Genomic DNA, 14895 nt, shown 5'->3' with positions numbered 1-14895 from the left:
CCATTACACACTGAAATCCACAATACAAATTAAATAAAGATTGACACTCTCTCAACGAAATTCAAAATCCACAATCATAAATTAGGACAGTAACCAACACAGCCTGTGCAAGTCTAGATGAGTGCTAAGAGGGTGCCATTGAGAACAGTAGCCAACACAACCTGTGCAAGATTTTCTGTGGAAATAGATTTTTACAGCTCAGTGGTTAATAGAGTTGCCGCTGAAAATAAACATATTTTCACATATGGGTATAGGGCACTTGAGCTCCTCTTCATTATTACAATTAGAAATTTTATGCTTCGCCTATGGAGCATCGATCTACATGTTAAAATATTCATGGAACAATTGTCTTTACTATAATAGGATAAATACTAAGAAGGTTTCCCAAACCATGAAACCTAGAACCCATTTCTTCAAAAGAAAAGCATAAATTGGGCTATGCTAGTTCCTATTGTTGATTTATCAAAATGTAGCGGATAATATCACTTCATGCATCTATAGAAAGTTTTATACAATATTTTCATGTTGAAAGAGAAGTATTAACTCTTGAATTATGATGCCCAAATTTCATAGACTATTGTCGTGCCCACCTTTGACATGGCCAATGATACTATTTTGGCAAAACATTCAAGTTGTTTGACCTAAAGGAGTGACTAGTGCCAATCAGCGGAGAAGCTGCTGGTTCCGAGGGGGTTCCCATGCACCCTTCTTGGAAAAAAATTTAGCTTAGAGTTTATTAATTTTCACCATATATGCATCACCCCAATACAAATTCGGGTATCCATAGCAATCTAAATCTAGTTCAAAGCACTGAAAAATAAATAAGTGGCACCCCCTTCTGTTTCGCTCTAGCTCCGCCCCTACTGCCACTAGAAAAAATACTGATATTTAGAATATTTTTATGAGAAAAACTACTCTATGCCACTAAGTTAAGTTTGTCTCAATTCAATGATTTGCAACTGATTTTGCTACTTTCTATAAAATACCGTCGAGTTTTCTAATTGTTCTACGATATGCCATTGGCATAGCCACCATTTTTGCAAATGCCAGAAATTTCCTTATAGTTATACAAGGTTAACAATTGTAACTTTCAAAAACAATAAATATTTTTTGTGTACCATCCTACACATAACATGAAAGTTATGTATAAGTTTCACTATTTTCAATTTCTATGTTTTATAGATTATAATTTATCTCTTATGTGACATATAAAATATTTTTGTGTTGATATTATTGATGTAAATTATCTTTTCTATGCTACATTAAATATTTTTGTGCAATATATACGTTTATGTTTTGTTTAAGTGACTCCTCTCATACCATACAGAAAATAATCTTGAAACAAATAAAATAAGCTTCAATATCATGCAAGGAGACTACACAAAAAATCCATAATTCTCTAAATAAAACCTATCAGGGCTAATGAATTGTCAACCGTTATGTCTACAAGGCATCTGGGTATTTTTGGAAAAAAAATAACTAGCTCAGTGTCATATCGCATAATAGACGGTAAACTCAGTGCTATAGTATAGAAATAGTATAGAAAGAGACAATATTAATGGTAAATTATTAAACTAGGACAAACTCAATGGCATGAAGTAGAATCTCTACTCTTTTATATTTGTACCACTTGACCTAAAAGCAAACCTAGCAGCACATTCATATGTGATCATCTATATAGCTATTTGGATGACCATCAAAAAAATTTCTCATCCATATGACCTTCACTTGAAGAGGTCATCCATAATACAACGTCCATATTTATTTTATTAATATTTTACATCCACCTACTCTCATATTGATATTGTTTTCTCCTCTTATGATTGGAAGTTAAAATATAGATGGAGAAGAGAGAATATCTAAATTTAAATGACCATCTATTTTTGTTTGATGGGATGCATGATCTGTTGCAGACTGCTTTTTCCTTCATATCATTTATTTTCAATATGGATACTGAGATGCATGAGCTATTGGGTTTGCCCTAAGACCACTACTAGATTTAAAAGTACTATTCTAGCCTACCGTCAAGGAATTATATTTTAAACCATTTATTTGAAATATATGCAGAACAAATGAACGGACAGCAGTAAGAACCCGTGGAGCAGAGAAGGCACGGTAAGGGCGGTCTCAATGGAAAAACCGACACGGGTACCATAGTATAACAAATCATCATTAGAAACCATCTTCCACAATGAATATATCTTTGAGTAATAATGGTTTTCTGTTTCTCTCCTAACTCTATATATTTTACCAATTATGAATATGACACATGTCCCTAGAAACTAATAGTTTCTTCCGAATAGTGAATTTATGGTTTCTTGGTGCATTGGCAAAAGAGAAGACTTGGCTTCTTTATAAGAAAAACCATTTCTAAATTTTTTTCTCTCTTTCCTCAATAATTATGTTATCATGTCATCATTTTGCTTATGTGGCAAGCTATTTAATAAGAATAGAAATCACCGTTAATGCACTATTGGGACTACCCTAACAAAAACTCTTTTTTCTGAACTGAGTTTCGAGAAACTTCACATAGTTATAATTAATTAGGATTCATTTTTCTAAATCAAATGCAAATAGTGTGTCGTGCATATTAAGTATATGTACCTTTCTTGATTCTCACATTAATTAAACTGTACCTCTACTGTTCGTACAGTGCACGCATTTGATCAGGTTAGTTGCTATATAATGTGCCGTTGGTTAGGAAGCTTCACCGGGGTCAGCATATTATTCCACAACCCAATTAAGACTCGGATCAGTACGTAAACTAAACAAAATGAAGGCGCTTTATAAACTAAAATTTAAATTTTTGATCTTAAATTTAAAATTAATTTTAAGGTTCATTTATATTAATTAATTTACCATCTTAATTTTTAGATCAATAAAAGTACATATATTAAATTTTTATTTATAAATTATTTTCGTTTGTAGATATGTTGTTTGGATTTTTTAACAGAAAAAGCCAAATAATCTCAGCCCCCTAATTGCACAACAAGTTGGCAGAAGGGGAGCAAAGAACATTCATATCGATCATACTAGCTCAGAGCCTGCATCAAATTAACCAGCCTGCTGAGAGAAGCACAAACAAGCAAACAAATTAATAGGTGCATGTGCAAAGCGATCGTACATTTTGATAGTGCAATAATGCATCTGCTGTATATATGCATGGTTTCGCAATCGGAGGCAGAAGAATACGACACAGTGCATGTGCAGATGGTCCCCCAATATTAAAGGAGAGGAGTTTGAGGCTAGAGGATTTTGAATTTATGCATGGGAAAGGTTGTTGCTTTCATATATACGCCGAATTGATTTGTATCTAGATGACGCGAAAGCTAGCCCGGGTACACCAAAGTGTTGCATTCCAGCAGTAAAAATGATTTTTTGTATAAGGTGAATGTTTTGTAGTAAATTGATCATATGTTTTTGAGGGAATTTACAGTATTTGCGAGGTACAAGTAGGTGCACGGAGATGGGGCGACATGAGCTGTTGATCTGCGAGGGGCAAGGTATAAAAAGAAAAAATTGTAATAGGTAGCATTAATGTAAATATGATGCTATTAGAAGGGAATAAGTGTATTTCATGCAAATAAAAAGGTCTAAGGAGGTATTACCCTATTACGTATTTACGTTGTATTGTTTTAGAGAGCTATGTTCAGTTCGTTCTAGGGGAGCAAGTTGAGGTCGGGCTGGAGGGAGGGACGGCAGAGGAAGAGACGCCGGTGGAAGTGGCCCATGACTGTAGTCATTCGTCGGCAGAGGTAGTCCTATACTTCATGTGTTCGCCGGTATACGTAAATCTTCTCATATTTTTTTTTGATCTATGATTTACCAATGATGTCTCGCGTGACTAGGGGCTTGACCGAAGGTTGGTGGGCTGGTAGAGGGGGGGGGGGCGGCGGATGAAGAGGACCTGGAGGAAGTGGTCTGGAACTGCTGAAGAGGACCCGAAATTTGGAAACTGATTGAATCAAAACAGCCGAAGATTTATAACAAAATAGAAGACAACGTAATTTTTGTCCCACCACGTAATTAAGTCATAAATAATCAGATGACAATTTATGGATGGTGGCGATGGAGGTTTATTTCTGCTTTTTTCAACTGACAAGATTAAACAATAGACCCATAGAACATGGTTTTAATTGCCTGTAAATATGACCTTTTTTAGCTGACAAAAAGGTAAAAAAACAGCAACATGGATAAATAAAGGATTACCCTTCTTATGAGAAAAATATCTTATTTTTGTTAGAGCCAGAGATATTAGAAAAAAGAGATTTGTTCTGGTAAAAAAAAAAGTACCTTGAGGTACCAATGACTCATGGTACAAAATCGTTTTCTACTATTGGATCTAGCTGAGTCTCTAGGAAAAAATGTAATGTTTTTGTTAGGTACCACGTTAGGCCAAAATTTGGAAACAGGTTGACTCGGAACGACGAAGATTTATCATAGAATAGAAGAGAACATAATATTTTATCCCACCACGTAAATCAAATTTTACGTTACCTTCCTATAATACTGACGTGGTACCTCTCAGTACCTTTGATTCCACTTACGTTGTGCGTACTAATACCTTAATTATTTGTTGGACATAATTACCCCTGTGGTCAATTAACCCTTAGTACCTTTGTACCTCTAATAACATTTATGAGGTACCTTTTGTCGTGAGCTATTAGATCTTTGTCATTTTAGGAATGCAAATACTATAAAAGATCTATATGTTTTTTATAACACCAATAGATTAGTTGTTGAAAAGAAAATAATTAGAAAAATGAGGTATAGTGGGTTTTTTTAGTAACTGAATTCGTTTTTATGATTTGCACCATAAACAGTCATCCAAATATATAAATAGTTAATATAACTTTAAGAAATGTGTTTTCTACATCCTCAAAAAAATATCTAGAGATACAATATTTTTTAATGTAAAAATTTAGTATCTTGAGTTATAATATATCTTAAAATACCAAAATTTTATACTGAAATTTTTAGTACCGAAGATACTTGTCAAGGTAAAAAAAAGTCCTTAAGAGATAGGGAGACTTTGTATCATAAATCTATCGTCCAAAATCTAGAAGTCATTGATATGATGTTCCTTGATATGATCTAGAAGAGTGAAATATCACCAGCTACATTAATTTAATCATATATGACATTGAGATGATGATGCCGTTCTTTATCAAAACAAAACACTAGTCGGTGCATGGGAGAAGTTCTATTTTCTACATCATGCATGCTAATTATGGACTTGCGGATTATGCATACCAAGGATTGATTGGCCCCTGGGGAGTTCTATTGTCTGCTGAATACTGTACTTTGTCAGGAATGGGCCGCTCTGATCTGAACCCCTTAACATCTCTTCGTGCGTCACCACATTATCAAAAAACTGTTGAAATGTTTGTCAGCATATATGCGCTGTGTTCTTTTGCTACATGCCCTCAGAGAATTCACGATTTATCATTTCGAGCCTTTTCAATTCGCCGGTCGCTAATCAAATGTAGCCTGCCCCAGAGCACAACGGTACATAGATGTGGACAGTACGATGCAACTTCATCAGAAAATTCATTAGCCTGACCAAACCAACTTTATCTTAATTAATTGACGGCAGCATACTTTTCACCTCTTGACTGAAGAACTACTAGTAGCTAGGTAGGTGCCAAGTCTGAAGTCTCCAATTTGACAGGTGAGCTAGAATTACTTATCGACCAGGGCGGGCAGGAATGCAGTTTATCAATATATGCATTCCATCGAATTTAATTAAATAAGGTATGTACAGAGATCATATACCAAGCTGTCAAAGCTCTTCTTCAACAGAGAACATTCTGCTACTGTGATACGAAGACCAGCTGGTAGGTGCATGTAATATGACTTAAATATGTCAGTACAATTAACACTGATTGGCTGCATTCTTCTTATTAGATTATTCTCAGCCTTTTCCTTTGTTGTCACGTACGTTTTTCGAACGGTTAAATAATATATTTTTGCAAAAAAATTCATAAAAATTGATTATCTCATATTTATAAAATAGATTTTAACTTTATAGTAAATAATTTCATCATTTATACTCTAACATATACCTATTATGCAAAGCAAATAATATTTTATCTTCGACAAAAGAACGCAGCCCAAAAGTTGCTCCATCATGTGAAGACTGATCACACATAAGCTAGGGCAGTCGTTGTAGCAGTTACATACGTTGCTCTTAACGTATGAAAACGCTGACTGGGATGAGCAAAGCGACGAACACACCATTATTCGGCAGCGTAGCCAGTGATCCTAGCCGTCACAGTCACTGCAACCTGATGTAACTGCCGACGCGAACGACATGGGCGCGCCAAGCTTTACGTTTTCCCGCGACTTTCTTGGCGCGTACGCACGTGATCTGCCGCCACCACAGCGTCTTGTATATGTCGATCGGTCGATATATCTGTGGATACGCGCGATGGACTGGCACAAATACACACAGAGACACTGCAGGTCAGAAACTACCTACCTGCAACAGGACAAGGGAGGGTTTCAGGTTTCAGACGAGTGTAGATCGAGAACAGATGTGAAAGCGCGATTTGTTTGTTTCGATCTGAATCTGGAGCCACATGTTATCATCCCTGATAAGGTAGCAGAAGAAGCTTTGGAACACGTGGAGCGACCACAGCTGCTGCTTCCATGAGAGACGGCCATAGGACGGGAGATCATATATAGATCGCTTATAAAAAGGAAGCTGCATGAGGCTGCTGGCTGTCATCTCGTTCAGAACTAACGGAGAGATTACTTTTTTATATATATGTTTACCGATCGACGTAGTTTATGCAGTTAATTAAGATTTTCTTTAGCTAAGCTAGCTAGCTAGCTGCTCCATATCAGTTTGTTTTCCGTACGTGGAAGAAGGAGGTTCCGCAGAGCAATCATGGCTGACGCCGTGCTCCTGGGAGGAGGGAGTCGAGAGGAGATCGTCCTCGTCGACATCGTCGACGACGGCGATGGTCATCAGGATGTGCCGGCGGTGCGGCGGCAGGACTCTCTGTACGTCGACGCGACGAGGGCCGGCGGAGCGAACCACCGTGGAGGCCAGGTTTGTTTGGCGCAACTACTATACGTACTCTTCTTGATTCATATCCTACTACTACCATCTTCGTTGCTCCTTTCAATTCAATTCATTTCTGAATATGGTACTGCCCAGCGCTTATGATCTCTCGATCCCATTATGGTATTGCCATGTTGCAAATTTAACACGCATGCATGCATGATCGCTAGCTTTTCTGTATTCATCGACACCTCGAATAAATTAATTCTGTTGTGAATACTGAAACTAAGGGTTTTGTTTAATTGGATATCCATGGACGAATCATGGATTCAGAATTAAAGCTTGTTTTATTAGGACTTCTTGATAGAGACGCAGATTTCATGTTTGTATGCATCTCCACATCCGAGCAACACAATTTCTAGAAAAACGAGTGGCATCCATTTTTTTTTTTGAGAAATACACTAAAGGCAATTGACTTTCCAAGTTAATCAACAAGAAATTCCTGGAAGATTTACTTTTGTTACATATAAATTATAAAATGAAATGGTAACAGGAGAGCTGGGCGAGGACGATGAGGCTGGCGTTCCAGTGCGTGGGGATACTGTACGGCGACATCGGGACGTCGCCGCTGTTCGTGTACTCGAGCACCTTCAAGGACGGCGTCCGCCACCGGGACGACCTGCTCGGCGCGCTCTCCCTCATCATCTACAGCTTCGCCCTCTTCACCATCGTCAAGTACGTCTTCATCGCCCTCCGCGCCAACGACGACGGCGACGGTACTACACCTAACTCTACCTAGCTAGCTAGTCCACTCTTCGTAGTAATTCATTCTACTAATCGCCCTTCTACCAGTACCTCTACTCTACTCCACCCAAATGAGTTACCATCTTCTAGATTTGGTAGCGCGTGGTGTTGCCTGACTTGGACATATATATGTCTTCACGAGTTGCTATAGTCTTGCTATATGTACTGACTTTGGGCAAAACTATTTGTCTGTTGTTTGGGATAAAATGTGGTCACAAATTCTGAAATTTCGGTCATTGATTATTTATTAAACGCTTATTTTAAATACAAGGCAAATATGATATACAAATATTATTCGTAAAAAATACTACCATAGTATCGTAAACATATTAGGTTTTATAAATTTATTTTGACATAACATTCTATGTTGAAATTTAAAATTTAGAAGTTGACCAAATCTTATAGTAAGCGATAAATATTTTTAATAGGAGGAAATATTATATTTCAGGATAGATTACTATTAATCGTCCTTTTCCAACCACTTTGTCGATCAGATGCATATATACACATATAACACATATATTTATTTATTTTGGTTATATATGCTGTAAATAATGTTGTAGCTTAAGGGTGCCTTACTATGTTTGAGAGTGTGGGAGAAGAAGTAGAATATGATGTAAAACGTACGAGACATTGCAAACTTGGAAAAAAAATATAGTTAACATAATTTTTAAAATAACATTTAGATAGAAGTTGTTTTTATATAAAAAGTGTTCCATACGACCGTTTGGATTACATGTTCACAGAAAAAGAGGAGATTTTTTTCCCTTGCTTTCCTCGGGAAACAAACTTTGCCTAGGATTAAAACTTGTGGGTGATGGATTCTTGTCAAACTTTACAATAATTGCACCCATTAAGGAGGAAAGTTATGGCAACTAAGTAAGGTCAAAGAACTATAAGAGTCTCTCTGAACATGGAAAAAATGCATACATTAAGTTGGAAAAATAATTAGTCTACCATCTGTATGCACATGCAAGTTTTTTCTCTATATACTTTTGTGAAAACTAACATTTTCAGTGAGGTGGTCCATCACTTATATCGTTTACATCTATGCTCTCTTTCTATGTATCCTAGCTAGGTAGTACTATTCCTAATCTAGTTAATATGTGCATGTTGCGTCCAAGCAAACTGGATCATTAAGTTATATATATACAACAACATAGCTATTGATTTGCCCTGTCCGGCTAGCTTAAACTAAATGTCATTGCCGTGTCCTCCATGATTGTTTTTCCGATTCCATGTCTCCCGGCCTCTAGTTTTCATCCAGTTAGCATTAATGCATTTATTGGACGTCACTACCATTTCCTGCAGCAAGTTGCAATGCATGATCGGTACACCCTAGATACAATAATTTGATGGATAATTTTACCAACTTCCAGAACATATCGGGAGATAACTTATTCTCTGGTGTAAAACTTTATATAGTAGGTACTACATATTTCATAAAGAACCATAAAAGTTGTCAATTTAAACCTATCGAGTTGTACGCTAAAAAATATAGGGCATTTGGGGTACAATAAAAACCCTCTGAATAAAATGTGCAAATTTAGCATCAATCTTGAAAAAAAAATCTTAATTATTAGTTATCTATTGTTAACCGCTCTGAAAAATCCATGTACGTACTGTCGATCAGGTGGAACGTTTGCACTTTACACGCTGATAAGTCGGCACGCGAAGGTGAGCCTGATCCCGAACCAGCAGGCGGAAGACGAGCTCGTCTCCGGCAAGCACAACGCCGGCAAGCCGCAGGCGACGCTGAGGAGAGCGCGGTGGATGAAGGAGTTGCTGGAGACCAACAGAGCCGTCAAGATCTGGCTATTCCTTCTCACCATCCTCGCCACCGCCATGGTCATCAGCGATGCCGTCCTTACACCCGCCATTTCAGGTACGTACTAGAGTACTAATTAACTAACCACAGAAATTAATTTCTCCCTCTCAAAACTGGAGAATGTGTATATACTAGCTACATGCGTCTTAAAAAATATAAGCATGTGTCTAGATTATTCAATAGAGCAAGAAAAAGACTATACCGTGAGAGATGTGAGAGATAAAATAATATAATGAATAGGAAATGATCCATAAGATAACTATTAATACTGCGAATAGTGATAGAACTACTTAAATTTTGAGACAAGTTTTAAAATGCTAGAAACGCTTATATTGTGAAATAGAGTGAGTATATATATCTCAAATGGTTAATAATTTCATCTGAATTATATTAACTTTGCTTTTGCTCTAGATTACATTAATTAATTGCGAAAATGTTTTCAGTTCTGTCTGCAGTTGGTGGGCTGAAAGAGAAAGCACCGAATCTGACAACAGGTATACAAAACCAAACACAAATTACATTAGCGCTTGCTGCCTCTTTCCTTCATTAAATGCATTGGGTTATTGGTGATGGCCATGGCCTCTACACACCGACCTTTCGTTGTCTCGTAGAAAAATTTCGAGGGTAATAAATTATCCAACTTGAACGCTTATCCCCCCCGAGAATAAAAATTTCGAGAAGCATATTTGGTTTTATGGTAGAGTTGTGTAAATCACTTTATCCAAAATTGTTGGGGTTTAAATTATAGGCTTTTTACCATCCTTGAGAATTGTCTTGAGGTATCAAAAATTTTAGTGCAAAATTTTAATACCTTTAGTATATTAGATACTATGTTTTTACACTAAAATATTTGGTACATCGAGGATGGTAAAAAAATTCTTAAATTATAATGCCAACTAGGGCTGAAAACGGAGCGAATACGGACGGATAATACACGTACCGTATTTGTTTCCATATTTTTAGGCGGATACGGAAACGGATACGAATATCTCGGATACGGAAACAAATACGAATTACTAGTCGAACACGAATACGAAAACAAATATTTCCCGGAAGATACAAACCAGTCAAACCGTTCATAAAAACAAATAACACCACATATATATAGCTAACTTAATCGAGATAGTGGTCATTTTAGGCCTCATCATAGATTAAACACGTTACATTTAGTTTCATGGGTAACAGATAAGTGACATAAGTCCACCCCATAGCATATAATGAGTTCAAAAAATACTAATAGTCTAATAGCACAAAAGCAATTTGTAGTAAATTGATTGATGTCTTGATGGGCCAGACCTCGAATCAAGTGGGCTGAACTGATTTTAGGTGTTCACGGATATCCGCTCATTACAATCTGTGGATATCCGTCGGAAACCGTCATACCGTATTCGTATTTGTGTCCGAAGAAAATTATCCGTATTCGAAATATCCGGGAAATATCCGCTCCGAGCTACCTCCATATCCGTTTTTTTCCGGAGCGGACGGAAACTATCCGCTCCGTTTTCAGCCCTAATGCCTACAGTTAAATGCCTGTATAAATGTAAATGTCAAACTATATCCACAACTGAAAGCCTTTGTGAAACATTTACTGTACAAATGGTGTACTTTGATTTTCTCTAGCATATCAAATTTTGGAAAAAGAACAGGAAAATTATATATTCATGTAAAAATAATTTGAGAGTGGTGTCCTGTTCACACGCTTCTATTATTGAAGTTGAGGTGTCGACTTTCTTGGACTGCCTGACTTTGAGCAAACTGTCATTGTTAACAATTAATAGGACGGCATATATATGTATGTGTGGCCGGTGTGTTTCTCGTATCAAAACCGTTATATATCTTGATTAATGTTGCGAGTAATATTGTTGATGTCATCCAATCAAATCTACAAAGATTCATGGCCCAGTTTAACTGATCATTCACCAACTTCTACATATGTGTATGGACGTACACACCTAATAGGAGCAGCACTGTACTAGCTAGTATGGTACACGGGACTTGATTTTACACCACACGTAGCATCTCTGAGAGAAACGGTCTCCATAAATATATTTGTTTGTCAATTTTTCGATGGCGGCGAATACAAGTAATGACTTTTCTGAGCAAATCACCTTCAAGGTCTCTCTTACCTTTCTTTTTTCTTTTCTCATGGCACTAGAACGTGGACCAAACGTGTTTACTTACTTACTCCGTCCTAAAATCACTTCATATTTCATCGTCTTATTTGCTTTAAAACAGTTTCATCTTTGGATCAATCATTACATTGGAGTTGGTAGAAGTGAGAAAGCAAAAAGATTATGATAATAACACTGAGTTTTAATAAAGTGGATGATATAGTAACATTTTTGCTTTTGTATTAGTACGTGTAGCACGAGCGAAAACTAAAATTATTTTTTGGAACGAAGAGGGTAGAAAGCAAGATATCACTTGCAAGTATATAAATTGTTACAGAAAGCATGATAATGACCAGTGAGCTCTCCCTGACTATTTCAACAGATGAAATAGTGTGGATCACGGTGGCTACATTAGTGTTTCTGTTTGCGATCCAGCGGTTTGGCACAGACAAAATTGGGTACTTGTTTGCGCCCATCATACTCCTGTGGTTGCTGCTCATTGGGGGTGTTGGGATCTACAACACCATCAAGTTTGACACCGGTGTGCTGAGGGCCTTCAATCTCAAATACATCATCGACTATTTCCGAAGGAACAAGAAGGATGGATGGATCTCTCTCGGTGGCATACTCCTATGCTTCACAGGTACCATGCATAATAAATTTCAGAAATCCTGAAACAAACAATAATATCTCAACACAGTATTTCAGTTTACTGAAAAGAAACATACTGCGTCCATACCACAGGTACAGAAGCTCTGTTTTCTGATCTAGGATACTTCAGCATTAGGTCGATTCAGGTGAGGATGTTCAAACAAATTATACCGACTATAAACAGTGGATGAATCAAACTGCAATTAATTTGTTTCTTTCTGCTTCAGCTAAGCTTCAGCTTTGGCCTGGTCCCTTCAGTGTTGCTCGCCTACATTGGGCAAGCGGCATACTTGAGAGAACATCCAGAGCATATAGCCAACACTTTTTACAGATCAACTCCAAGTATGTGTAGAATGGTCATGCTGCAAATACTGCATACATATATACATCTGTCTGCTTGAACTGAATTTAATTTATTTTCCACATGTGAAAAAATTCCAGATGTGATGTTTTGGCCAACGTTCATCCTGGCAGTTGCTGCATCCATCATTGGAAGCCAAGCCATGATATCTTGCGCCTTCGCGACTATTTCACATCTGCAGACACTCGACTGCTTCCCTCGAGTTAAGATACTTCACACATCAAGGCAATATTCAGGACAACTGTATATTCCAGAAGTGAACTTCCTGCTTTGTGTGGGTGCTTGCCTTGTAACAATTTGTTTCAAGACAACCGTTATCATTGGAGAAGCCCATGGTAAGATTTTTTAATGTGTTGATTAATTGTTTTTCTGATCAAATTGATTAATTGTTATTAGAATGAATGAGAATGATCCAATCAAATTACACAGTGCATGCATCTGTATATATATATGTGTGTGTGTGCACATATGTAACCTATATTGTCGATTCTTTTCATGCAGCAATATGTGTGGTCCTTGTGATGATCATCACAACACTCCTGTTGACAATAGTGATGCTCCTAGTGTGGAAGGTCAGCATATGGTATGTCGCACTCTTCTTCATCGTCTTCATGTCATCGGAGTCAATCTACCTGTCAGCAGTCCTGTACCAGTTTGTGCACGGTGAGTACGTGCCTGTGGCTATGTCAGTGGTGCTGATGATCGTGATGGCTGTCTGGCACTACGTGCATGTGAAGAGGTATGAGTTTGAGCTCGAGCACACCGTGCCCCGCGACAAGGTGAAAGAGCTCTTAGAGCGCCGTGACATACAGAGGGTTCCTGGAGTAGGGCTCTTCTACACCGATCTGGTGCAGGGCATACCCCCGGTGTTCCCTCACCTCATCGAGAAGATCCCTTCCATCCACTCCGTGCTCATCTTCGTCTCCATCAAGCACCTCCCGATCCCATCGGTCGATAGGTCAGAGCGGTTCATCTTTAGACATGTCGACAAAGAGGAGTACAAGGTGTTCCAGTGCGTGGCTCGCTACGGCTACCGGGATCCCGTGGAGGAGGCCAAGGACTTCGTTGATGCACTTGTTGAGAACCTTCAGTACTACATACGAGATGTTAACTTCTATGCTATGGGTGGTGAGCAGATGTTCCGGACCACCAGCTACGCCAGTTCTGTTGCTGATAGCTCTGCCAGCTATGAGAAACACTCTGGGCATGCAGTGTATGCAGAGGAGATGCTTACACCAGCCGAATCCTTCTCCGAGCACACAAAGCAGCTTAGTGGTAGGAGCAAGCATTTCAAACAATTTCAGGTACCAAATTTTTTACTATGAAATTTTTTATCAAGAAACATTAAGTCCTATCTGTGACCAAAATGGAGTTAGCATGACTTTAAATGACTTTGCTTACTTTTCAATGCTATGTAATTCTCTCGGCTACTAGTTTCACTAACGCTGGTTTGAAATCGGATAACAGGTAGAGAATATGAACATGGAAAAGATTGAGAAGATCCAACAGGAGCAGCAGGCCATCCTTAGAGAGATGGAAAATGGTGTGGTGTACATATTTGGTGAGAGCGACATGGTGGCGAGACCTCACTCCTCACTCTTGAATAAGATCATTGTCAATTATGTATATTCTTTTCTTAGAAAGAACTGTAGAAATGGCGAGAAGATGTTATCTATTCCTCGTAGCCAAGTTCTAAAGGTTGGAATCGCATATGAGATATAAGAATATGTATAAGATAGAGATGCATGGTTGTTGATGTTGTTCACATAACATTGTTGTAACGGTTTTTTTTAATTCTAACATGAATCATTGCAACGATGGGCTATAATATTTAAATGGCATAAAACTATCAAATCGAGTATTTATCCAAAACTGCCGAAAAGTTTTTATATTCCGAAACGTTTTTATATTTTTTGTATCAGGAGAGATCAACACCAACTGCTCTCTCTTGCCCCGAAACTCATTGAGAACCATCAAAGTACATTGTCCAATAATACCAATCATTTGGAGAGCTACCTGTAATATCCCATGTTTTGTCCTAAGCAAATAAATCATTTAGTTAAATCGAATTACAAGAAAGCATGTTGGTTCAGTTGGTCGTTAATTAACCAAGAGGAAATGTTTAATTATT

General features: G+C 37.7%; 1 protein-coding gene across 1 annotated transcript; it reads left to right on the top strand.

The window, feature by feature from the left end:
• The first annotated feature begins 6589 nt into the window (after window positions 1-6589).
• LOC102717882 (potassium transporter 27) lies at window positions 6590-14618 on the top strand. Its single transcript, XM_006650202.3, has 10 exons — window positions 6590-7057; window positions 7563-7785; window positions 9447-9698; window positions 10085-10135; window positions 12135-12395; window positions 12497-12549; window positions 12631-12745; window positions 12845-13099; window positions 13266-14068; window positions 14232-14618. Exons 1-10 carry the CDS (start codon window positions 6893-6895, stop codon window positions 14484-14486), a joined length of 2433 nt encoding a protein of 810 aa, XP_006650265.1. The 5' UTR covers window positions 6590-6892; the 3' UTR covers window positions 14487-14618.
• Window positions 14619-14895: the final 277 nt, after the last annotated feature.

The sequence above is a fragment of the Oryza brachyantha genome, chromosome 3 (assembly GCF_000231095.2).
Source record: "Oryza brachyantha chromosome 3, ObraRS2, whole genome shotgun sequence".
Classification (NCBI taxonomy): domain Eukaryota; kingdom Viridiplantae; phylum Streptophyta; class Magnoliopsida; order Poales; family Poaceae; genus Oryza; species Oryza brachyantha.
This window is presented reverse-complemented; position numbering and strand designations above follow the sequence as displayed.